The sequence below is a fragment of the Tachypleus tridentatus genome, chromosome 4, assembly GCF_004210375.1.
Source record: "Tachypleus tridentatus isolate NWPU-2018 chromosome 4, ASM421037v1, whole genome shotgun sequence".
Classification (NCBI taxonomy): Eukaryota; Metazoa; Arthropoda; class Merostomata; order Xiphosura; family Limulidae; genus Tachypleus; species Tachypleus tridentatus.
Window position 1 is genome coordinate 5697636 of NC_134828.1, and position 26429 is coordinate 5724064.

The window sequence follows — 26429 nt, forward strand, 5'->3', positions numbered from 1 at the left end:
TTGTACTTGCATTTTCTTTAAAATATGTGACATTTTTATCAGCATAAAACAGCATAAACAGTACTCTAAATGTTGACTTTAAAAATCGTTTTAATGTTATAGCATTACATGAAAGATGTGATTTAAACATTTAGCAAAAGAACGTTTTTAACAAAACGTACACACAGAAACCAACGTTTCCATAAGCATTGTTCTTAGTAGGCCTTACACCTATACATACAATTGTTTATTGTTGCTTCTCTATCTCTAGAACGAGCACCAATTTTTTCCCAAACTGTATTACATTATTGTAAGATATGCTGCTCTTAGTGGTTGTATTGTACATTGAAAGATTTATTAGTTATTTTTTTTTAGGTGTTTCTGTTTGGAGGAGCGGAGTTAAACCCCAAGCTGAGGTCCGGCATGACCAGATGTGTTAAGGCGTTCGAATGGTAATGTGAGGGTTCACCCTTTCAGCCGTGGGGTCGTTATAATGATAAGGTCAATCCCACTATTCGTTGGTAAAAGAGTAGCCCAAGAGTTGGCGGTGGGTGGTGATGACTAGTTGCCTTCCCTCTAGTCTTACACTGCTAAATTAGAGACGGCTTGTGCAGATAGCCCTCGTGTAGCTTTGCGCGAAATTAAAAAAAGACAAAACAAACCCAAGCTGCCAGTTTATTATACTGTAACATGTCCACCGCAAAGGTCGAACTCCAATTTCAATCCAGGAAAAAAAAAAAGAGACAATTTTTGGCTAGGAAAATAAAGTCGCAATCTATTTAAATTCCATAAATAATTAAAGTAATAAAACAAAAAGTATTAATGAATTTATACACTAATGTACAACAGGATGCTATTCGCAAACCACCTCAACGAAGAGTTCGTCGACTCTAAGAGCAGCCATAATAACGTCTTCGAAACTTGCGTGCTGCTCGAAGAAAGAACCACAAGGCTGTGGCACTTTTTCGTGGTGTCAGCTGGAATATTAATATTAATCATTAACGTTAAAAACGCTGAATATATGTGTGATGCCACAGTATGATATGAGATGTTTTCGATCTGTGTATTGTTAATAAATGACTGAATTAAACGTTTTCATTTCATTACCTTATTTTGCTATTAAAAATAAGTTTTTGAAAATATCCATTGTTTTCACACTAGTGTATGTTTGATTGTATTACACATAATCTGTGTTGTCAATGTGTAAAAGTCATGTATTGTCAGTTGCTGATTTAATTTTTTTTTGTTTTACTACTTTAATTATTTATGATTTAAATAAATTGTGACTTTGTTTCCTTTCACCTCCAAATTTACCCTCAAGCTTCCCGATGAATAACATTGACACTGTACAGGGTGGCCCGTAAGTACCTACTCATCCATATATCTTATGTATCCAATGTATTTGTGTGCTGTCCCTCATTCTCGCTACATAATATTATGCGATGCCATGTTCTGTGAGACATTTTCCTCAACATAGCAAGGGTTATTGTTCCAAATCTTCTGAAAAAAACAACAAAAAACATGCGTAATTGAATATAACATAATGACATATGGATGGGTAGGGACTTACGGGCCACCCTGTACATTGTTTCTCGTCCCTAAACAACTGTTTGTAAGAAAAATTAAACACAGAAATTCTTCTTTTTTAAACTTTATTCAGGGATAATGCGTTTTGGTTTGACCTCTCTGTGTGTACATAAACACGAATATTTTTTCATAGTGACTCGGATGTTTTTGCCAATTCCTATTTGTTTCATGTTGTTGGTCGTACATTGTTACTAATTCAAGTATTTGTTTTTGTAACAAGATAACCTTCTGACAAATGAATTCAGGAAAAGAAAGGCGATTAGATGTTTCTTAAATATTATATTTGTTACGATTATGGTTTCGTCAGTAAGACTAAAAGTCTGGTTTCGATACCTGTGGGGGAAGAGCATAGACAGCCCATTTTGTAGCTTTATGTTTAACGTTTTGCAAAGCAAAAATAACCGCCTTATTTTAATTGTAATAATGTAACCACCTGTACTGTTGCTATGGAAATACATTGGTTGTTCTGGTTTTCAACTTTTTTTCTTCGGTTGTAAAATGAATGAAAATAATTCCAGACGAAAGTTTATTCTGACATGTATAAACTGTTACCTCTTGACCTTCCGGAAGAAGATTGGGGAAGTGATATAAATAAATGTGCAGTAATATCACTAAAACCAAGAGTTATAACTTCCTGTCATTGATGCTACTACTGTAAAATACGGACGTTCCACTGTAGAGTCCAAACGTTATATAGGTGAGGACATTTTTCACTAGCGAAGTTTAGTCATGCTGGTTTAAAAACTGTGGGAGTAGTTCGGGGACTAATACGCAAAGTAAACTGATATAATCTACAGTCGTTATTTAGTTTATCCAATTTTGGTCAAAGTGCATGGTTATTTTCGCTTTCGAGACTGTCGACTATCTGCCATTTGGTAGTCGTTGCGTATGTTCTCTTGTGAGAAAAAAAAAACATGGCTAATGAATAAGAGCTCTGATACAAGGCGAAAGACTCCGTCATCACCGGATATGGTAGATTCAGTGGTCCGTCCCTAATTTAGCAGTGTAAGCCTAGAGGGAAGGCAGCTAGTCATCACCACCCACCGCCAACTCTTTTTACCAACGAATAGTAGGATTGACCGTAACATTATAACGCCCCAACGGCTGAAAGGGCGAGCATGTTTGGCGCGACGGGGATGGGAACCCGCGATCCTCGGATTACGAGTCGAGTGCTTTAATTACCTCGTCATGCCGGGCTTAGTGATGTTGACAGAACGACTTTTTTATTCACGAGTTCTTAGAATTACTTGTTTTTTTTCCCGTTGACTTTATGGCTGTTTCATCTGAAAACAAGAGTTCTTGTGAATTATTGTAAAGTTACTAGTAGTAATAAATAATATCGTGTTGTGAACTTTTACTGTAAAATATGATTTATAATTACTTTAATAATGTTGATAATTAAAATTCACTTATTTAATCTGGTTCGCACCATAACAGTTGTTGTTCACCAAAACTGATATAGTTAGTCGTATACATTGTGGCCCGATGAACCTTGGTACGACAGATGTAGCGCGTCTGATAAGTTATAATATATTCTCCTTTGTTTTTGTTGATAATGTCTTAGAAATACAAAAAATATTCATGAAGGCTATGCCGTATATGGAGATCGAACCGTTAAAAATGTGCTTCAACAAACTGAATCAACATTAACCAAGTTCATAAACATGGACTATCAGTTAAAGCCTTTGGAGTTGGCGTTAGAAGTCATATCATCAACACTGAAGAAGAATGTTGTTCTAGTTAAAGGAACTTTTAGAAAGAATACATCTTTTCAGTGGCTAAATATTCGATCATGTTTGGTTAGATAAAAAATTTAAGTATAATACCATAACATTTCGACAAGTTCTGCTAGTAGTATACATGGTAGGTAAACTAGATACATTTCTGAAGAGTTATTGAAAATACTGTATTTTGAGAGTAATAAATATTTTTATTTCTTCCTTTAAAAGTTCATATGTCATGCTGCGTTGTAGCTTACAGAGTGCATAATAATTCTTTTCGTAATTTATGGCAAGCGCATGTTTGATTAACGTCCTAACAGTACAAACTGTAACGTTAAGTGTCCTTTATGTAACGTTATTTTAGTGTCTACTCACTGACTGACAGACAACACACTAATGTACAGAGATGCGAATAGTTAAAACAGGTGACCCCTCTCGACGGCCTTTGAGAGAAATAAAGATCATTTTGTTTTAACTCATAAAATAATGAAGAAGAAACAGAAGAGTTTAAGTGTTGTGGTGATAGTATCCAAAAGTAGGGGAAACTTGCTGGTTTTTCACTTTTATACATAACAAGGGGGCATAGTACAAAAAAATTCGGTGTGTAATGCCAATTTGATCACGTTGAAAAATAACGTAAGTATTACAGTGACTTGTTCAGAACTGTTTTAACACAATTTTGAACGATGGATTTTAAACCCATAGGTATTTTCTTGAATGTAGTTTGTTCCTTGTACTTAACTCGTGCTGTAGATCCGAGCGTTCCATGTGTGCTGTTGACCAGGGCCATGCCGATCGTTATAACGCCTTGTTCAGGAAGTTATATCTGCGTTTCTCTGAATAAAATGGAATACCTTGAAAGACTGAAATTATCGTCTCCCACTCACATTACCCTTGGTACTGTCCTGCTGTTGATTAACTTGTCTATCAGTTCAATATTAAGGACAGCCGGTCATTGTGTGTGTTTGAACTTTTGCAATACCAGGTAAAACTAAATATACTCAGTTCGACAACTTACACTGTCCACCCAAGTTTCTGATAGAGTACTGAGCGTCCGTCTTTGCCTATCACATTGTATTGTCCAGTCAGCGAACTTTAAAACAGCTATTCACACGTCACAGTACGTTTAACCAATGAAATGCAACTAGTTAACTCAAGCTTCTTTTATTTCGATGTTAACTTGCGGCTTATCAAACTGTTACAACTGTAAACAAATACTTTATTATCACGTGCGCGCGCACTACTCAGGTATTGTGTACTTTGTTGGCATTTTTTATTTAAACATTTGTATTTAATGATAATTTGTTAACACAATTTTGTTGTCAAGCTGTCAGTTGGAAAAAGTTAAATCACAAATGACAGTCACTGTATTCGACCTAAATGAACAATTCTGAGTTCTAAAGTTCAAACCTTGATTCAGAAGGTAAACAACGAATTCACCAAACATATGCTTTTAACTGGGTAACAGAATCGATTGTTACAACTTTAATCGTTTTGATTCACTTCATATAAATATGAAGTTCTACTGTTGCTCTGTATTCATATTTTTGGTTTTAAATGTGGATAATTTATTAATCGATTCCCATTTTCACTTGTGTGGAAAGTGAATTTTTGTTCAAATATAAAATCGCAATTTTTAATGCTGTTTTTTATTTATTTTTTGTCAACCATAGAATGAATATAATAAATATATTCTCGTGTCGAGTACCAAAACCACCAGGTAACGCCAGGCCTAAAAAAAAGGTCTATTTTCACTGTCACGTTTATAAATATACAAGTCATCTACTGCCAAGTATAGTTTTAGATACAAATATACTTATCTGAAGCTACTAACTAACAAGTTTACAAAATATCTATAGTACGAAACCTCAATTCCCGTGGTTGTGTAACTCGGTGTAAAATTAACTTCATTAAAAAGACATACACGTCTTAGTTACTAAATAAAAACATTTCTGAAAACGGAGATGAAAATAAATAGTAGTAGTCATCGTTTGGTTCAATGAGTGTTTGTGTTTTCATTTAACAAATAGTTACGTAGTATTAATTTCTCACAGTCAAGACTGCAGTGGAATGTTATATGTTGAATGTTAAAGAACAATGTTTACTCTTACTATCAGTTTGACGACAGAAAAACCACAACCAAGAGAAAGAACCCCATAATGGAATCAACGTTATTATATGTTTCATAAACTACTGGCAGAATCTTCAACTCGTGGTCATTAGAATGAAAGAGAATTTTATAACGACTGCTTTAAAATATTTTTAACCTTTTAGTTATTATAACTGTTCAGGAAAATGGTAAGAACAAACTTTATTTTCCATAAAACAAAGCAAGTCTTACAGTAGCAAACGTAAATCCATAAAAACCACATATAATCTACCAGCAGTAAACTTTAATAGACCTTGTATCCTTTTCACAAATATTTATTATTCAACACAATAGTACTTACTTGTACTGAAAGTAAAGTTTACACTGCAGTTCTTGAAATATTAAAACATTATACATCCATGGAGTGTTCAATTCATTATTACTTAGTGCCATCTGTTAGCAAAAACACATAACTATTAAACAAAAACCAGCTACACTTTTGGAATTCCTAAAAGAAAGATTTTTTCATCACTGTTACAACTCGTTTCATATTATTAAGAGGCACACCTGTTCTACTATTAAGTTATAACGTAATATTTGAAAGAGACAATATAAGGTTACTTTAATTGCACGTATTCCACAATACCTTATTAACGTGTTTTTATATCAGTAAACTAAAAATCAGTCGTCATAACTACTACCTGTATGTGTTTAATTCCTGACCTGGCAAGTTTAATGATTTTTTTAAAGTCAGCACATTTGGTCTAATTTGTACTTCATATTAACAAACTTAGAAATCTGTAACGGGAATTTTGACATGTACAACAAAACTAAAGTAATTAATCTAGGTAACTATTCCAAAAATCTGTTTGTTGGTATTAAAAAAGAGATTTACAGTTCAGAAGTATTTCTTCCATGATAGTTTAATATCTTCCTAATAACCATTTACTTTCAAGATGAATCTGTAAGACCTTCAATTAATTTTTATTAAATATGTTATCAATCTTTGCCACTACATTTTCTCCAGGAAATGATACACAAATAAAGTTATTCAGCTTTAGATGATGATAAGTGTATGTTTAGTTATGTAATGTAATCACAAATAAAGTTATTCAGCTTTAGATGATGATAAGTGTATGTTTAGTTATGTAATGTAATCACAAATAAAGTTATTCAGCTTTAGATGATGATAAGTGTATGTTTAGTTATGTAACGTAATCACAAATAAAGTTATTCAGCTTTAGATGATGATAAGTGTATGTTTAGTTATGTAACGTAATCACAAATAAAGTTATTCAGCTTTAGATGATGATAAGTGTATGTTTAGTTATGTAATGTAATCACAAATAAAGTTATTCAGCTTTAGATGATGATAAGTGTATGTTTAGTTATGTAATGTAATCACAAATAAAGTTATTCAGCTTTAGATGATGATAAGTGTATGTTTAGTTATGTAATGTAATCACAAATAAAGTTATTCAGCTTTAGATGATGATAAGTGTATGTTTAGTTATGTAATGTAATCACAAATAAAGTTATTCAGCTTTAGATGATGATAAGTGTATGTTTAGTTATGTAATGTAATCACAAATAAAGTTATTCAGCTTTAAATGATAAGTGTATGTTTAGTTATGTAATGTAATTATTATTTTTCAATTTTTTGATACTAAGTATTTTTCTAAGATAACTATAAAAACTTATTTGAAAAATTTAAATTTCTCAAGAAGATAAATCAACTTATAAAGTGAATATCTCACATATGAATATCCTCATTAGGAGATGCATTTTTGTAAAAAGTTCAATTTCAAACCTGACTTCACATGAAATATTTCTTCATCAGACATACAGTATTACAATTTCACTGTTTAAAACAATAATGACTACCAAGTGAACAATGGCTCAAACCTTTATGAGTTGGATATGAAATTCAGGCCAGTAAACATTAGAATAATGGATAATTTAAGTCACGTACATTCAAGTAGTTGTAAGGAAGAAGAGAGAATACACGAAGTGTTTATTGTTTATGTTGATTAAGATTCTAACAACATTTCTACTGATGTGATCTTTAATTAATGTTCTTGCTTCATGCCAAACTCACAGAAGAATTCCAGGTTTGTTGAACATTTTAGCCTTTCAGGTTTTTTTTTTTTAAAAATGACTTATGTAAACAAAGGTTAAACAAACAAAACAATTCTAGGCCCACTGAAAATTTAGACTTTTAAGGGTTTTTTTGAAATACATGAGTTATGTAAACAAAGGTTAAATTACATACAATACTTGTGTATTGTATGTGTACAGAGCAAACTCTTAATATAATGAGGCAACAGCCTGTTTCAGATAGACTAAACATTTTCATAAGGCATGACAAGGTATATTTCATCTCCATCACACTTGGAAAGTGTTTCAGTTATGGTTTTGCTCTGAATTCAACACCAACTATCTCTGCACCAGCCAGTCTTCTTGTCAGAACAGGAATTAAGTATGATAATAAGACAAGTTTTTGCCTGAGAGAACACTCCAACGATGTCTACATACTTGTGTCAGTTTGAACTCTTAGGCTGGAGAGGTTTACCTTTTTCTTTACCCCTAAGTTTCATTCCTGATATTAAATCAAAAGTTATTTTAATGAAATGAACTAATAAACATTACATACAAGTTCATTAACTGCAATGTACAAGTGGTATAACTCTACAAAGCATATTTTACTAAATCACACGAAAAACAATTTACATTGAACTGACCCACACTACAGAATAAGTAGAGTGTGAAAAATATCAATGATAACTATTAGTGTACTTGTAGTATTTGCTACTTCCTAATTATGTTGTTTATACTTAAAAGTAAACTCCAACTTTAAGTCCTAAAGGAGTTTTAGTATGTATTACATTACAACCAATAAAAGGTACAAAATGTTTTGAAACAGAATGTAGAAAAAGAAATACAAATTTCTATTACAGATACAACTTTCAAAATAAACCCAGATATCTTCAACAGATAAGAACCATAATGTAAATATTAAATGGTTAAGGCTTATGTGAGAAAATTATTGTACTGTTTGCTTGTTTTGTTCTTAAGCACTAAGCTACTCAAATGAGACATCTGTGCTGTGCCTATCACTGGTTTTTAGTGTGTTAGATACTGTATCACTAACCATGCTTACAGGTACAAAAATCAGCTACATCATTAGCACATCGATATAAATATAAAATATATGTCAATGCCCTATGAACATTTAACTAGGCTTCTGAGCTAGTGTTATACCAGCTGGCTGTAATTTTCGTATAATGATGACCAAACCAGATATAACTTTTGATACTAAAATCTCACACTCAATATTAACAACATACAAGTGAAACATGCTAAGTTAGAAATGTAAACATTTGGCAGGTTGTGCAAAATGTATTATTAAGAAGGGCTGTCTGTTTCTTTAAGGTTAAGAGAGCTAATTCAAACCTTACATAAGCAGAGGGATATTTTAACTTGAATGTGAAAATATTGTAAGGCACTTAATTTTCATGTCTACAAAAGTGTTTGTTTTAGGTGTTGGCATCTAGTGCTTGAGCAAAAGTTCCAACACTCCTCACTGTTAAGAATATGAATAATAATAATAGATGTGAAGTTTAATGGTAAAGTGATGTAGACTTGTAGAAAGACCGAATATGGTTGTATTGGAAAACCAATGATCTGTCAGTGTCATAAGAAAGTTTCACTTTACTTAACTAGTGGTGAAACACTTGACGCACTAATGCATATGTATATACCGTCAATAATAATCTCTGGAAACAACTACTGAATTCCTCATTGAAATGTCTTTCTTTTTTTCTTTGTAATTACATATTTCTCTTTTTTTAACTTTAACTCAAGTTAATAAATGAAACCAGGGCATAAAACTGTTGAAAAAAAATTAAACAGAACTTACCAACCACCCTTTCTATCTTTGCTAAAATTTGTTGATTTGGGACAGCTCGACCAGCTTCATAATCATTAACAACTTGAGTCTTTTCATTTATTTTCTGTAAGACAAAGAATAAAAATGGTTGATACAGAAAAATTTACACAAAAGTTTTGAAATAGATCTTGATTCTCAACATTCAAGACTTTTTTTACCAAATATTCAACTGTATTAAAATGTACAATATACTTCCCTTCCAAGCGATAACCCAAGACTACTTTACCCATCTAGGCCATCCTGTTTTCTATTATCACTGGAATCCAAACTACTTGAAAACTTATTCAGTAACCAGATCTTATCCCTGAAATACTCATTGAATTTCCTCTTAACCTTCAGCATATGTTGCAGCATCTACCATAGCTGAAGACAGACTATTTCAACCCAGTAAATAGATTTTAGTATTAAAGCCACTGATTTCAGCAGATAGATCTAAAATACACCTTTCCTGCTCACTTTCAATTTGAAATATGCAATGGATAAGCTAAAATGGAACAAAAAAATAAAAGGAATCTGAAGCCACATATCTTAATTTTAGTTTTAGGCTTAAAAAACAACAACATATAACTGCTTCACCAGCTTTAGCATTTTAAACCCAAGCAAACTGTTTAATTTTACACAAAATTATATGAAATAAAAGCATTCACAACTGCATGTTAGAAAATCTTCTAAAGAAAAACAGCAAATATTTTCTAGATTTACAAATCAAGTTCATAAACTACAGGATGTAAAATAAACAATATCTGAATCACAATTATAAGTTCTTGTTTGTTCTTATTTTAATCAGAAGAATTATCTTAACTTGATATGTGGGCTGAAATTGTAAAAGTAAATAAATAAGTATTTCTTCAAATATATTAAGGGTAAGTAAAATGTTAGGATCATTGAGAAATTATACCAGATGGTTAATATATGATGGTTATGGGATGGCTTAGTTACCAAATTCTTTTTCTTCAGTTTTTACTTGTGAAGGTTTAAGCAGTATTCCTCATCTGAACAGCTGCTAAATGGAAACAAGGTTGAACAAGATGGTCACATGAATCCTGAGGTTGTTAAGAAAAACTTCCAATAAAGATAATTCTCCTGAGTCACATAATAATTACCCAAATGTTAAGGACTGGCTTTGTGACCCACTTGCTATTATTGTTTTCTGTCCTTGAATAATGAGGGTGTCAAAAGACTGAAAGTTATGAAGTGGTAAAAATTGTCCCAGTAATTATAGACCTATTCATCTTATATCAATTCTGAGATACAAGTGGTAAGAAAGGTTTTGGAAAGTCTGTTAAAAATGCTTTGCAAAGTCATTTAACAAAGCTTAGAAATTCTGTTGGATAGACAACATGGTTTCATTATGGGAAAATCTTGCTTTACAAATCTTTTGACATTTTTTGAAAAGATTACTACTTAGGAAAATGAGGATAAGAATGTAGATTTGGTGTATATGGATTTTCAAAAGCACTTAACAAAATGTCACATAAAAGGCCTTAAAAATTATTGGTGTGGAGTATAAGTTAGCAGATTGAACAGAAAAAAACAGAGGGTTATTACAAACGAGTGTCAAGTGAAATATCTTAGGACCTTTGCTGATTTATATCAATGAAAGAATGGTCAATAAGTCTGCAGATGGTATTAACCATATCACTACAGAACATGGATCAAAGGCTATATCACTGTGTTTGTTTACTTGCATTCAAAATTTTATTAACCTCCTATTTTATAAGTATGTCAACAAGTTTGGAATCAAATTGTAGATTATAATTCAAACTTTATTACTGTATACAAGTTAATTTCTTAATTTAAAATTAAATATTAAAAGAACACACCTAAATATAAATTTTAGTGAGTCATGTGGTATGGTGAATGCAGCATTGGTTAAAATCAGATGTTTGTGTTGTCAAAATACAATGGCTATAGTTTTGTACAAATTAGGAACTCAAATTACCAATATTAACAGATACAAATATAAAATAAGAACCTCCTATCGTATCTGTTTGCTGAGATACTGCTCATGTACTGAATCAAACACAGTGGGCTAGCTCAACTCTTTCCATTTTTGCAAACGGTCCCTTATACACAATTACTTATATAACATATGAATAACCAATCTAAATCTCCGAATGCTTCCTAGCATTTTTCTCAGCCATTTTCATGTGTTAGGATGCCATCCGACTCTTTAAAAACAAGGTTTCAAGGAGGTAGGTTGTGTCTTTAGTCTGCTCGAAATTTCATATTTTTTTTCGATTGAAGTACAACTTAGTTACCAAATTTGATACATTTTAATGGAATTGCATGGTATCCACAGAGTAATATATGTATATATAAATTTTAATGGAATTCTGTGGTATCCATAGAATAATTTATGTATATACAAATTTTAATGGTATTATATGGTATCAATATAGTAATTTATGTATATATAAATTTTAATCAAATTCTGTGGTATCCAGAGTAGTTTATGTATACATAAAATGTAATGGAATTCTATGATATCTATGGTAATTTATGTATATATATAAATTCCAATGGAACTTATGGTATCGATATAGTAATTTACATAGATATAAAACCTTAAAAATATTTTGCTTTTCACATTCTCCACATGCAAATTTTGTTAAAATTGTTCACTTTACTTGTTTCTTTAGTGTTCTCTGTTTTAAAAAAAAAGTTTAAAACTTCTAATAATTAATGTACATATATAATGTATAATAAATAAATTGTAATCATATTTTAGAAAATACTAGTCCACTAAAACACATTCAAGACAGGTCACTCTGTAGACTAATGGGAAGTTTTATATTATTGGATATGTTAACAGGAGTGCATGTGTACTGCATCATTGTAACCTATGTGCTGTTAGCCAGACACAACTAGAAGGTCAATATACCAAAACAGTAAATACATAAATGTATAATGTTATGAGATTTAAGCTACTTAAACTAAATGTTTTTTGTGTTATAATTTGTAGTCATTCTAGAATGAAAAAAAGCCTAATTTATACATATCCTAACTTTTATGGTAACTAAGATGTTGGTCAAATCACAGATCCCATTGAGAAAATACCAAACAAAATAAAATATAAACTTTTACTGAAAACAAACATTTGAAATGTTTTTAAGAGGTTATAAAGATTACACAAATAATTTGAGGTTTTTGTGATGAAGAATAGTTTTTTAATCATGACATGAAAATCACTTCAAACTCAGACTAGTAACGAAACAGACTCAATATTTTCAGAAATCTTAAAAATACAAAATCTGATTTTTTTATCTACAGAAAACTTGGGATCATCACTAAGTCTACCTAAGTTTGTGAAAATATACATATATATATGTATAGCAGTAAAACTTAAAGTATAAATACTTAACATGTGAAAATGTGTATACAAACTTGTGTATTTTATACCAAGCCCATCACCAAATGGTTAAGGTCTTGGATATTGCTAGCTGTAAAGAGGATGCTGCTGATTTACACAAAAGAATTTAGATAATTTATTGAGTTGGACAAATAAATGACAGATGGGCTTTACTACTAATAAATGAAAGATAATGCATGTGGGTTGTCACAAATTGAATTATAACTTAGATGGGAATATCCTTATCAGTATCATGGAAAAAAAGATCTTAGCATTCTAGTTGATCAATCTCTTAAACCATTCAACCAATGTGCTGTTGCTAGTGGTAAAGCAAGTAGTATCTTAGATTGTATCTACAGAAACATTGAATACAAGTCTAAACAGATTATAATTTTCATCATATAAGTCACTGTGTTCATTCTTGTGTTCCTTACTTTAGAAAGGACACTGAGTTGTTGGAAAGGGTTGAGAGGAGGTCTGTTAGGATAATACCTAAGAAGGAGAGGTTAAGATCTCTAAACTTGTTTTCTCTTGAAAAACCAAAAAGTTAAAGGGATCTGATTGAAATGTTTAATACTACAAAGCAAATTTATAATGCCCATGTACCATCCATTTTTTTCTTTTTTTTTATTACTCAATGGTAAGGATATTATGACCAGAGAGACACAAATATAACTTGGGGGAAAGAAGAAGCCATCTTCAGTTTTATTTGGTGTGGCCTCTGGAATGTGTTGGATGCAGTTAACTTCAGAGAAAGCTTGATGAGTATTTTAAAGTAAGGGCTGACCATGTTATTTTACTTACAGCCTCACTTAAAATAATGGTTAAAATAAAAATCAGTTGGAAGAGCTCAATATGTTCAGAACACAATACAATAACTCAAAATTTAGAAATATTATTTTACCAAAGTTAATAAATTTGAAAGTAAAATACTATTAAAGACAAAATTCTGGTGTTTACAAGTCCATAAGATAAATTATACTTTTTGGGAATGTACCTAACAGGAAATGTAATGAAACAGTGAGAGAACATGCATTAAATGGATCAAGTTTAGTTTATAGACTTCTAGTGCCCATGCTTAAAACTTATAAACCAGATTACTATTTAAGTCTTTTAAAATCCTTTAATTTGATATAAACTTTTTCTTAACACCTGACACATGAGCCAGCCTAGCATTTTATAGTATTGAGCCAAGAATGAAACCAGTTATTTGAAATTATTTCAGCAGATCTCCAGAAATGAGTTATTTAGGTTTACTTCAACAGATTTCCAGAAACCAGTTATTTAGGATTACTTCAGTAGATCTTGGTGAATGAGCTCAGTACAACTTTTAAAATGAAAAAGCTAATGAAAATGTGATAAAGTCCATATGAACTAAATTATCATGGTACCATGTTTAGCATTATATTATAGTTCTTATATTTACTTGTAATTGCAGAAATGATATTTTTGATTTGAGAAAACAAGGGAAATCATTTTGTAATGCATTGTGTATCTGCTTGAACTTCAATACTACATCTTTGGGCTATACTGTGGCATCACTTTCACAAAATATTTAAACTAATGATTTCTTATATATGCTTCCAATCCCTCCTTTTGAAGACAATGATACTCCTGTTGTTTTATGGTTTACTGTCAATGTAATTAATTGCCAAATCTCTGATTCAGTTGGTATGTCAAAATGACTTGGGTATATTCAAACAAGTTCTTCCCCAATCCAACCAAGATCATTGCTACACTTAAAACATCACCCTCACATGTCTAATCAAAACAAAACCTACTTTTCCTGAATAACTCATTTTCTTGGATCCACACCAAGATGCCATGGCAGGTGTTAAATATACATTCATAATAATAACGTTTTACAATCTCCACTCCAGTACGTTTTTAAATATGTTGTTCGAAAGTTGACAGGTAAAGGAGAAAGCTGAGCCTGTAAATAAAGAGAAGCTAACATAATGTTCTTATGGGTTACTAAGTACAGGATGAAATGTATAAGAGAAAATTATTTGTCATTTCATGTAAAATATTACTGAGAAGCAAGAGTACAGCTACCAATAACATACTGTGGCAAGCTCCTTTTGAGTTAAGCCCTTGTTCTGTCGTCCTTGTTGAATTAGTTTCCCCACATCCAGACCAACAGTTTCGTGGTGAAGCTCCTCTGTTTCACGATCCAGCTTTGCAGTGTTTTTATCTATCTGATGTTGTTTGTTTGTTGCGGCATGAACTAAAGAAGGAAAAATAAACATAAAAGTTACAGATTTTAAATAGAGAAAAACTGTATGTCACTGAAATTTACACAATTTGTTCAAACAAAATATTATGAAAACAAAGAGTTTCTAAACCATTGCTGGTATGATAAATGATTTAATATATATGTAAATGAGATGAAATCCAACATGCAATTTTAGATTTATAATTATGGGACAAAAGTAAATTAACTTTAAATTCAGACTTAAAACTAAGCCAACCATTAATGATTAAATGTTACTACATTATCTAATACTAAACAAATCAATACCAAGATAAAAAAAAAAAGAGAATAAAACACGTTTACTTATTTAAAGATTACAAGTACAAGAAATATATATGGAAAATAATGCATTCAGACAGAAGCTAATATATTGATAAACATTTCCTTAACTATTATTTCACCCTTTAATCCATCAACATAAAAAAAGGAAAAAACGTTAAACATTTACAATGTAGAATAATTTATATCTATAATAAAACCTTTTATAGGGTTTAACAACAACAGAAAAAAAATCATAAACATATTTACTACAGCACATTTTTATATATCAGGTCATCCCATGAGTAATGTCCAAAAATTTAAAGTGCATCATCATTTCTGTCTTCATCGAAGGCTTTAATGACTAAAATATGTAGTAGGACGTGTATAAAAATGTTGTGATAAATAACAGAAACTAACCCAACTCCACTTTTTTAGATAATTAATCATATAAACCATTATGAAGATGGATGTGTTTGAGGAGCACATTAGACATATAATGCTTTATGAATTTAAAAAAGGTAATAGTGCAGCAGAAACTATAATAAACATTCAAAATGTTTATGGTGCAGAGTCTCTCAATGAAAGAAAATGTTGAAGGTGGTTTCAGAAGTTCAGATCAGATGACTACAGCTTAAGTGATGCACCAGATTCAGGCCATCCTGTTGAGTTTAATGATGACTCGCTGCTGCCTGCACTTGATGAAGATTGCACTGTAACAGTTGAAAAATCAGCACAGAAGCTTAATTCAATCCATTCAACAGTTCACTGTCATCTGCAACAGCTTGGAAAGGTGTCAAAACTTGGAAAATTGGTCCCCCATGATTTGATAGAAGCCAACCTTGGAGCAAGACTGGAAATTTGCACTTCTCTGCACTCTCGTGAACATAACTTGCTTTTTTGGACAGATTAGTGACTGGAGGTCAAAAATGGATATTTTATAAAAATGTTAAAAGCTTCAGACAATGGCTCATTGCAGGTAAACTGGCTAAAGCACAGCCCAAAATGGACCTCCACCCTAGGAAAGTCTTAAGCATTTGGTGGGATATTGTTGGTGTGATCCACTTTAATGAGTTGCTGCCACTCAACGTAACAATTACATAAAACTTTTCTTGTCAACAGTTATAACACTTGAATGTTGCATTGAAAGAAAAGAGGCCTGCTTTGATCAATCATAAAGGTGTTGTGTTACACCAAGATAATGCATGGCCCCAAACACCAAGGACTGAAGAGCTAGACTGGGAAAAACTTCCACATCCTCCATATTCTCCAGACCTTGGCTTATCTGATTATCATCTAATCCAGAATTTGCAGAACTATCTTGATGGAAAAGAGCTTGGAACACATGAAGATGTCAAAACTACTCTCTCTACATTCTTTTCCTACAAACCCCAAGAAATTTAAAGAAGTGGCATTCAGAAGCTTGTGAATCGTTTGCAGGAAGTAATTAATTATAATGGAAAATACATTGTTGATTAAATAGCATTAAAAGCATTTGAAATCCATTCTCTTTTTCTGAACCTAAAGTTGGACATTACTTAAGGGATAACCTGATAGTATTTCAGTAAATATTTTAAGAACCCATGATAGAAGGAATAAAACTGTAACAACACTATATATGTAAAAACGTATATTTTACGTAAAATATTTTCTCAACCCAAACGAGCCATTTTTACATATATATTTCTCTTATATATATATATATATATAAACATAAGCAGTAACCTTTTCAAATGAAGTCAAAAATTTTGTAAGGAAAAATTTTTCCTTAGATGAACCATATTGACTATCCAATAAAATTCTAAGTTTTATTAAATAACTCTGCAAAATATTTTTTAACAGACATTATCACCTTCCTTTAACAAAATTCTAGTACCTGTTCACTATTCAAGGACTGACAAAAAATAGTAGTATGTGACTCACATAAAATCTTTATCCTCTTTCGAAATCATTGGGAAAATATTACCTGGGTCAAGAAGTTTCATCATTTTTTAAACTTTTCAATTTTTTCTTATCCAGCTCTCAATTAATGCAGTATTTTGTTTGATTTCATTTATGTTTATCAACTATTCAAGATATGAAATACTGCATAAATCTTCATTAGTAAAAAGGAAAGTTTAACCAAACCATCTTGTAATCATCAGATATTAGCCTTCCTTTATCATTCCTATAGAATCCTATCCTCATTATGTTTACCCTTAATGTATTTAAAGAAATTCTTACTGTTAATTTTCACATTTTCAGCCAACCTATTCTCATACTTCCTTTTGATGTCCTAATTTCCTGTTTCACTAACTTTCTTGATATTCTATAATCTTTTAAATCTCCTGTCATACCAGTCATTTTAATTTCTTAAATTTATGACACCATTAATTTTATCTCTTAAACGCTTTGTAAGCCAACCTGGTTTTTTATTTGCAACTACTCTTTTCTTTCTATAAGAAATATGTTTACCCTAAATAGTTAAACATTTTTTGCATCTGATCAGTGTCTCCAAATACTTCAGTTGCCCAATTCACAACAGATAATTGTTGACACATTTCTTCAAAATGTGTTTTTTTGAAATCTGTAACCAAAATATCATTATTTCTTAGCTTCAATATGCAGCAAAACAACGAATCTAATAAAGCAATGATCATTTGCACCCAAATGTTCTCTAATTTCCAACTTGACTAAATTAGCGAAGAAAACCATCCTGAACAGTTTCCAAAAACCTTTCTTCATCATGGTTTGACTCTATCATTTCCCAATCTATATACCTAAAATTAAAATCACCCATAATTATGACTTCATTAACAGCTAAAATATTAATATCATTGGAAAATTTCTCAGTAATGTCATCAGTATCATTTGGTGGTCTGTAACAAATTCTCACTAAAAACCTTTTCCTTTTATATCCATAAGGAGAAACTCAAATGGTTTCAATCTCCTTGTTATTATCTTTGATATCCTTAATTTCAAAAGGATACAAGACTTTATATGTAGTCATTCCTTCCTCTATCGTTAATACGATCTCTCTATTAAACAGCCCACAACCTTGTATTCCAAAGAAACATTTTTCATTAAAAGAATTTACATTTAACTATGTTTCAGTTATTTCCATTATATCAAAATCCCACCAGTGCTCTAAGGTCATCTATTTTGTTTCTTGTACTTCCAGCATTAAAATATTCACAATTAAGCCTATCCTTATAACTACTTTTATAGACTTCCTATACTAAACTTTTCTCTGCCTCTCATTCTGTTTTCATTTAGTTTTCCTGACCCTCACCACTGTCTAGTCCTACTTTAAAATCTCCATTACAGTGGAGTTAATAGCCTTAGTAAACAAGCCAGCTGCTATCATATTTAAATGCAAACCATCAATTCTATACAGCTCCCTTCTTCCACTGAAATGATCCAATAATTCCAAAAAGCTAATCTGCTCATTAAATACTAACCTAAGCTGAGCATTTAGCCTTATAACTTCTAGGCAGTATCCCTGACAAAACTAAATTAAGACATTTTACTTAAAATGCCTTTATCAACCCCTTGTACTTATTAATATCCTATGAAACATCATTAACCACACGTGCACCACAGAAGCTCCATCTGTTGGTCCCTTTTCTTATTCTCCTTTGCTGTTAATGGTGACTATTTACTGACACATCAAAATTAAGGTTGAATGCTCTACTGTTACATACTAATACTAAATACTAGCCACTTCATCACAGTTTGATCCTTCAGAAGATAGATTTTAATTAGTTAATCTAAAGATCATCTACTTGCCAAAACTTCACATCAAATTGGGGTTGATAAGAAAGAGAAAATGGCATTTGTTAATGGTATTTCTTAAGAGATTATAGTGCTTTTATGAACAAAATAAAATAATAACTAATATTTCTATTTAGTGTAAATAAAATAATATTTCTGTCTTGAAGAGTTTAATTTCTCAAAAAAACCTGAAAACTTTGTGTATACTACATGAAAAGTTACTTGGCACATTCTACAAAAGTCATACATACCACACAAAAATAATCTCAATGTAATCAACATATTGATTTTTATAAAATCAATATACATTTTGCAATAAATAAACAAAAAGCTTAAATTTATTGAACAGTGTCACCAAAAAGTCAAAAGACATAAAATCAACCACAATCCCTCATCCTTCTTGTTTGGGCTACTTTAATACAGTATGAAAGTCAAGATACACGAAATCAACCATGGCTTTCTCATATTTCATATTTGGAGGGCTACTTAAATATACCATCACATAGAAAACAGTAACGATGAACTATACTGATAAACATACTGATACTCACATTTCTTTGTAGTTTCAATAGCCAATCCTTTTCTCTGAGCCTGATTAATAGCCTGAAAGTATACAAAAATTTAATATTAGTCAAATTCTTTTCAGCATAATGATTTTTAATATGGCTTAACACAAATGTTTCAGATCTTAAAGCCAAATTTGTTGATTATCGATGTTACATACATCCATGACCACAAATACAAAATTTGCTGTTAGAGTTCATACTGTTTTTTGTAAGTAAAAGGATGTGTGTGTGTGTGTTTTCTTATAGCAAAGCCACATTGGGCTATCTGCTGTGTTCACCAAAGAGAGTAGAACCTCTGATTTTTAGAATTGCAAATCTGAAGGCTTAAATGCTGTCCCAACGGGGGACAGTAAAATCATGTAGAGAATTACCTCTTCTGCCAACCACACAAATAGGAAATAACATGAAACACAACTGTTTGAATGCATTAAATATTTGACACCTTAAACAGTTCTACATACATATTAAAAAATGTTTTTTGATGCTATAAACTGAATGAGCAATGTTTAAAATATCAATATAAACCTATTATTAATTTCAGTGTTGTAAACAACTTTAACATTTGTCATGAAACTATATGTCATTTATTACTGTGTTTAAATTAAAGAAAAATACTTTTTAATCTCATGTAGCTCTAATAACTTTCTCAAGTTCTAGTATTGAAGCACAACTTACAATTACATTTTGTACTAGTACTCTCAGGTTCCAAATAACCATACTTCTGTGATTATTATTATTTGGTCATCTTGGGTGTGCATTTTTTTTCTCCAGTAATAAAAAATAAAAGTTACAAAATCAGTGGGATTTTTTTTTGGAATCTACTATTATGATAATTGTATAAATTTTAATGGCATTCATGCCTATGCTTAGTTCAATTTATGATCAGCTATGTCTACACATCCCATGCCTATGCTTAGTTCTATTTATGATCTGCTATGTCTACACATCCCATGCCTATGCTTAGTTCTATTTATGATCAGCTATGTCTACACATCCCATACCTATGCTTACTTCTATTTATGATCAGCTATGTCTACACATCCCATGCCTATGCTTAGTTCTATTTATGATCTGCTATGTCAACACATCCCATGCCTATTCTTAGTTCTATTTATAATCAGCTATGTCTACACATCCCATGCCTATGCTTAGTTCTATTTACGATCAGCTATGTCTACACATCCCATACCTATGCTTACTTCTATTTATGATCAGCTATGTCTACACATCCCATGCCTATGCTTAGTTCTATTTATGATCTGCTATGTCAACACATCCATGCCTATTCTTAGTTCTATTTATGATCAGCTATGTCTACACATCCCATGACTATGTTTAGTTCTATTTATGATCAGCTATGTCTACACATCCTATGCCTATGCTTAGTTCTATTTATGATCAGCTATGTCTACACATCCCATACCTATGCTTACTTCTATTTATGATCAGCTATGTCTACACATCCCATGACTATGCTTAGTTCTATTTATGATCAGCTATGTCTACACAACCCATGCCTATGCTTAGTTCTATTTATGATCAGCTATGTCTACACATCCCATGACTATGCTTAGTTCTATTTATGATCAGCTATGTCTACACATCCCATGACTATGCTTAGTTCTATTTATGATCATCTATGACTACACATCCCATGCCTATGCTTAGTTCTATTTATGATCAGCTATGTCTACACATCCCATGCCTATGCGTAGTTCTATTTATGATCAACTATGTCTACACATTCCATTGTCATTTCCCTTTCATTTTACACTATGCTGTGTCAATGAAACTCTTGGCCTAACCTACATTTAATCCTTTGGCATAAGACCTAGAATTATTGGCCTGCCAATCAGCTTGTCTTGGTGCTTTGCAAGTAAACTGAACTTAGGTCACATATCTTCACTACACATTACATTTTCTCACACTTTTGCTGACAGTTTCAGGCAAATAAAACTGTAAAGAAATGTTGATTCAATCAAAACTGATATCCAGTTCATAAATGTGAGGTTGTGTGAATGTTTTTTGCCATTGTAAATGAATACAATCCACAAAGAGATTTCCCAGACTAACACTGCACACATTAGCCCTATGCTGTTTGTATTTTTTGACATAATTATTGGTTTTAATTTTCCAAACAAATGTTTACTTATTTCCCTTTGACTTTTCATCATCTTCAATCATAGTTTTGTAAACACAACAGTAGTTGACTTTTTCTCTTCAAAATACACTAATTATGCATTAGATGACAAACAGAAACTGGCAAAGCTATGTGCTAAATATAAAGTACAGTATGATGATGCTGTTTTAACCCTTTCATGAAGGGTGATGAGTCAAAGACTATGCCATCACATTTGTTGACTTGTGTTCAAAATGTTATGGAACTAGTATTTTATGAATTTATGTCAATAAGATTGGAATCAAATTGTAAATTATAATTCAAACATTAATATTATAAATGAGCTCATTTCTTAATTTAAAAGTAAATATTAAAAGAACACAACCAGATATATATTTTAGTAAGTCACGTGGTATGATGAATGCAACACTATTTAAAATTAGAGGTGTTTGTGATGTTAAAACTCTATAGTTTCTTACAAATTAAGAACTCAAATTACTAATATTAACAAGTTATAATATAAAATAAAAACCTTGTATCTTTTTATTTTGCTTAGATATGGAATCAAATACAACTGCCTCGTTCAACTTTCCATTTTTTGAATCGGTCTCTTATGTATAATTATTACAATATATGACGTGAATAACCAATCAACATCTTAGAATGTCCCCTTATTGGTTTCCTCAGCCACGTTCTTTCAAACCAAAATTTCACGAAAGTAGTTTGTGTCTTCAGTATGCTTGAAGTTTCATATTTTTTGTAAATCTAAATACATCATATTTACTAAGCTTAGTAAATTATAGTGGAATTCTATGGTATCAAAACAGTTACTTGTGATTTTTTTTGGTTATTCAATTGTACATATATAAAAACTAAAAAAAATTGATATCTTTTGTCCAGCATCCTATGTCCAGCAGAAACTGAGTTCAAAGGTCATAGCAAGAAAAAATAATCATTAGATTTACTTCTTGATTTACTGTTATATATTTTATGAAAAATAAGTGTAATAATTTATTTCTAAATAGTAATAATCTATATACATACATATATATATATATATATAAATGTATAATAACTGAAATGTGATTGTGTATCGCAAAATACAAGTACACTAAAACACAGCCAAGAAAGGAAAGACTAAAAGTCAGTTTTTTTATTATTGGATATGTAATACAAGTGTACCGCATCAATGCAAGTTATGTAATGTTAGCTTGGCATAACCAGAAAGTCAATTTTATTACAAATATATGTATATAAATGTATATAGAGTTATTAGACTTAAGTTACTTAGTCTAAACATTTGTATTTTCATGTTGTAATATGTAGTCATTCTAACACCAAAAAAGCATAGTTTATATTTATTTCCTAATTTTTCATGGCAGTTAAGAAGTTGGTCAAGTGACAGACCCCATACAGTTAGAATATAGGAAATAATATTATATATAAAGTCTTACTGAAAACAAATGTTTGAAAATTAATTAGGAAGTTTTAGAAATTGGGCAAATAATATTTGAAATTTTTGGGATAAAAAATAGTTTTTTTAGTCATAACATGAAATCACTTTGCACTCAGACTAGTAACAAAACAAACTCAAAATCTTTAGTAATCTTTTTCATTAAAAATTCTGATTTTTATACACAAAATACTTGTAATTTTTATTAAAAGTCTACACAAATTTGTGAAGATACACGAGCTGTATCAAAAATTATAATGCAAATACTTAATGTGTATTAGTGTGTAAACAAACTTGTGTATATTAAATCAAGCCCATCATGAAAAGTGTTAAACAGATATGTCACTAGAAATTGTATAAAGAAGCCAGCATTGTTACTAATAGAGATATTGAAGTAATGATCTTGGAAAGCTTTCATTCTAATACTCATTAGAGTTGTATGGAGTGGTTAAGGAGTTTCTTGAGGTGAATCACGTTAATTTACTATATCAAATGGTAAGGAAGTCAACCAGAAGAGAGCAGAAAATCACAACTTTGTTACTGAGAATTTTCACTGTTAATTTAATTCTATCATGCCTAGGTGAGTTCACTTCCACCACAGAGGCAAACTTGTATAAATGAATTGTAAAATCATTAAAATAAATATTGAGTCATCATATCACTAGAAGGTTTAAATCATTTTTAAAAAAACGAAAAGAATAAAAAAATTTCACACACCATCAAGTTCCACAGTCACAAATTAATAGATTTACACTGCAAGTTTAATTACATAGTTAGTAATTAAAGAAAAACAATTAAAAGTCATACCTGTAATTTAACCTTTTGCTCCATACCACCTCCTTTTGTAATAACAATGTTACAGAGTTATTGCTTTATGTGATGTAGCATGACATGCATGTCAAGACAAGATAAAAAGGGATTGCTTCAGTATAGTCCATTGATTTCAAACTCATACACATAAATTCATATTATATGGGTAAATGCAATGAAAACTGTCAATAACCAGATGTTAATAATGAAACAAAGTTTACCTATATACTTGTGAAAGAAAAGGAGATTTTGTAATCACATTGGCCGTAAACTTGAAATACCATGACTACAAGATACGTATTAGTACTAACCTCTAGTGGTTCTACGTAATGTCATGATGAAATTAATACATCTTTCGTACCATGTTTACCACAAACAACTGCAGCACATGTTCTTTTACTGTATGGCCTTCTCTCTATGAATTCAATTGTTAAACAGATTTTTAGAATTTTTTATTCTGTGTTCTCAAATTGTAAATGCTTGTGGATCCAATAAAACCAGCCAGATCAAAGTACCACAGGAAGAGAGCTATTATTTGAACCAATACCTTGATTTTGTTTTTAAAATATGCTTGCTGATCTACAACAAATGGCAGATGGAAGGTTTGGCAATGTTTTATAAGTAGATTTACAACTAGCAGAAGTATTTTTGGCTTGAAATAAATCATGTAAATTCTGCATGTTTCAGTACTGTTGATGTTTTCATTTGTTTTTCATTAGTTTACAACAATCGTTATTTTGTTTATGCGAGATTTCCCACTAACAAGCTTTTGTTGCCACAAACGATAATTCTCTAGAACCCTCTACAAACACTAAACTTTATAGCCAAAACTTATTTATTAATAAGTTATTTAATTATTTAATTTTATATACACATTTAAAATTATAACTATAAATTATAATTTTAGGTTTATTTCAACATGCTCTGAAAAAAAATTCAGTGCTTATTAACTTCCTAACATTTTTTGAGTGATAACATGACAATAATAGCCCCTGTGCAGAAGACAAAATATTTTATCATAAGTGCTAACTTGAACCTTGTAATTTCAATACAAGTGTAATTTTATAGCCAATTACTTTACACAAACTTGGTTGTTATGATGCTATGCAGCAACCTATAGCTCATTTCACAATCAATTATTAAGGGCTGAATCTAAACATTAACAATAAAAAGAAACCATTTAAAGCTGTGTTATTAAAATTATTACCACCATAAATTGGATCACCTTTATCTACTTTTCAAAATTTTTCTGTTGCTTTAATATTATTAAACAGCATTCTCTTATAATATAAACCCCTTCTGAATTCCCGTCTTCTTTAGAATGAGGTACCTAGCTTTTCTACAGTTAAGCAGAGTTTACTATTAATCTTCTTGATATATTATTCTATCATATTTTATCCCTGCATTTTCTTTTTTATGTTCTCATTAAGCCTATTACTAATATTTGTATTACGTGGAATGCTTCTCGTTCTAAAATAACGTTTGAATGATAATTTTAGGCTTAACGTAATACAGATTAATATAATAATATTGCCTAGCCTGAAGAAGCTTAAGACGCAGCTTAGCCACGGTTAGCACGTAAGCCTAAGTCTTATTGGAAAGCCATTCCACATTTCTAGTTTTACTGATCAAATTCGAAAACCAAAAATTCATATGCAAGTTTCTTACTTGTTTTGACTTAAGCTGGCTGGTTTTGGGGGCTTTTTTGCGAAGGTAAGTGACAGTGTCCCAATCTGATTCTGCCATTTTAGAAATAAATCTACCAAAACTTCAGATTTGGTAAAATGAATACACACGTTTAATCATATGCAGCAAGCAAACTTAGAAAAACAAATTTCATCATTTCCTGTAGTTCGTTCGATTGTAATCCTGAGGCACCTATAACCTGTAAACCAAAGTTTGTTATACCTGAAATAAACACTTGAGTTTTTTATTTATGTATTTTTGTCTGTTACGACTTTCAGTCCAAATAACTGATCACAAATTGAGCTAACTACCCCTTTTTATAGAAAATACTCAAGAAATTCCAGCAGTAATTCGTGATGACGGGAAACTAATTTGAAAACAATATATCTTAGGACGGCTGGTATAGGTATTAACACTCAGTGATGTCGACAAAACCCACTTGTAGAGAAATATATATGCAAAAATGGCTCGTTTGGGTTGAGAAAATATTTTACATAGAAGAGCAAACAACATTTCGACCTTCTTCGGTCATTGTCAGGTTGTTCGCTCTTCTATGTAAAATATTTTCTCAACCCAAACGAGCCGTTTTTGCATAGGTATTAACACTCTTACAAATAAAGCAGAGAACAACATTTCGACCTTCTTAGGTCATCTTCAGGTTAACAAAGATTAGTAAAAGTGTTAATACCCATACTAGCCGTCCTGAGATACATTTCTAGCAGTAATTAGTGGGGTTAACTACAATTATGATGTCAATATTTTGTTTACATTTTTGTGAAACTTGTACGTTATTAGGTGAGGGAAACTGGGGTTGAAGTAAGCACCTCTACAGTTACGAACATGCTACGCTCTT

The 26429-nt window shown here is 31.1% G+C and overlaps 1 protein-coding gene across 3 annotated transcripts; it reads right to left on the reverse strand.

The window, feature by feature from the left end:
- Positions 1-5583: 5583 nt before the first annotated feature.
- mbf1 (multiprotein bridging factor 1) lies at positions 5584-25755 on the reverse strand. Of its 3 annotated transcripts, none has more exons than XM_076496897.1 (5): positions 25559-25751; positions 19494-19545; positions 14744-14904; positions 9296-9389; positions 5584-7975 (listed from the first exon to the last, which is right to left on the reverse strand). In XM_076496897.1, exons 1-5 carry the CDS (start codon positions 25634-25636, stop codon positions 7917-7919), a joined length of 444 nt encoding a protein of 147 aa, XP_076353012.1. In that variant the 5' UTR covers positions 25637-25751; the 3' UTR covers positions 5584-7916. The 3 variants fall into 3 exon arrangements, with proteins under 3 accessions (XP_076353012.1, XP_076353013.1, XP_076353014.1); XM_076496898.1 differs by having other exon boundaries at positions 23888-25750; XM_076496899.1 differs by lacking the exons at positions 5584-7975; positions 9296-9389 and adding an exon at positions 14459-14610 and having other exon boundaries at positions 25559-25755.
- Between the last annotated feature and the right edge of the window lie 674 nt (positions 25756-26429).

Bases quoted from the DNA above. Each gene is read 5' to 3' on its own strand.
- mbf1 (XM_076496897.1), bottom strand. From the start codon at position 25,636: ATGGCAGAATCAGATTGGGACACTGTCACTTACCTTCGCAAAAAAGCC. The intron at 9,390-14,743 runs GTATGTTATTGG...TTTGTCTTACAG, and splicing joins CTCAAAAGGAGCTTGCCACA to AAAATAAATGAAAAGACTCA. The intron at 7,976-9,295 runs GTAAGTTCTGTT...ATTTAATATCAG, and splicing joins AAAGATAGAAAGGGTGGTTG to GAATGAAACTTAGGGGTAAA.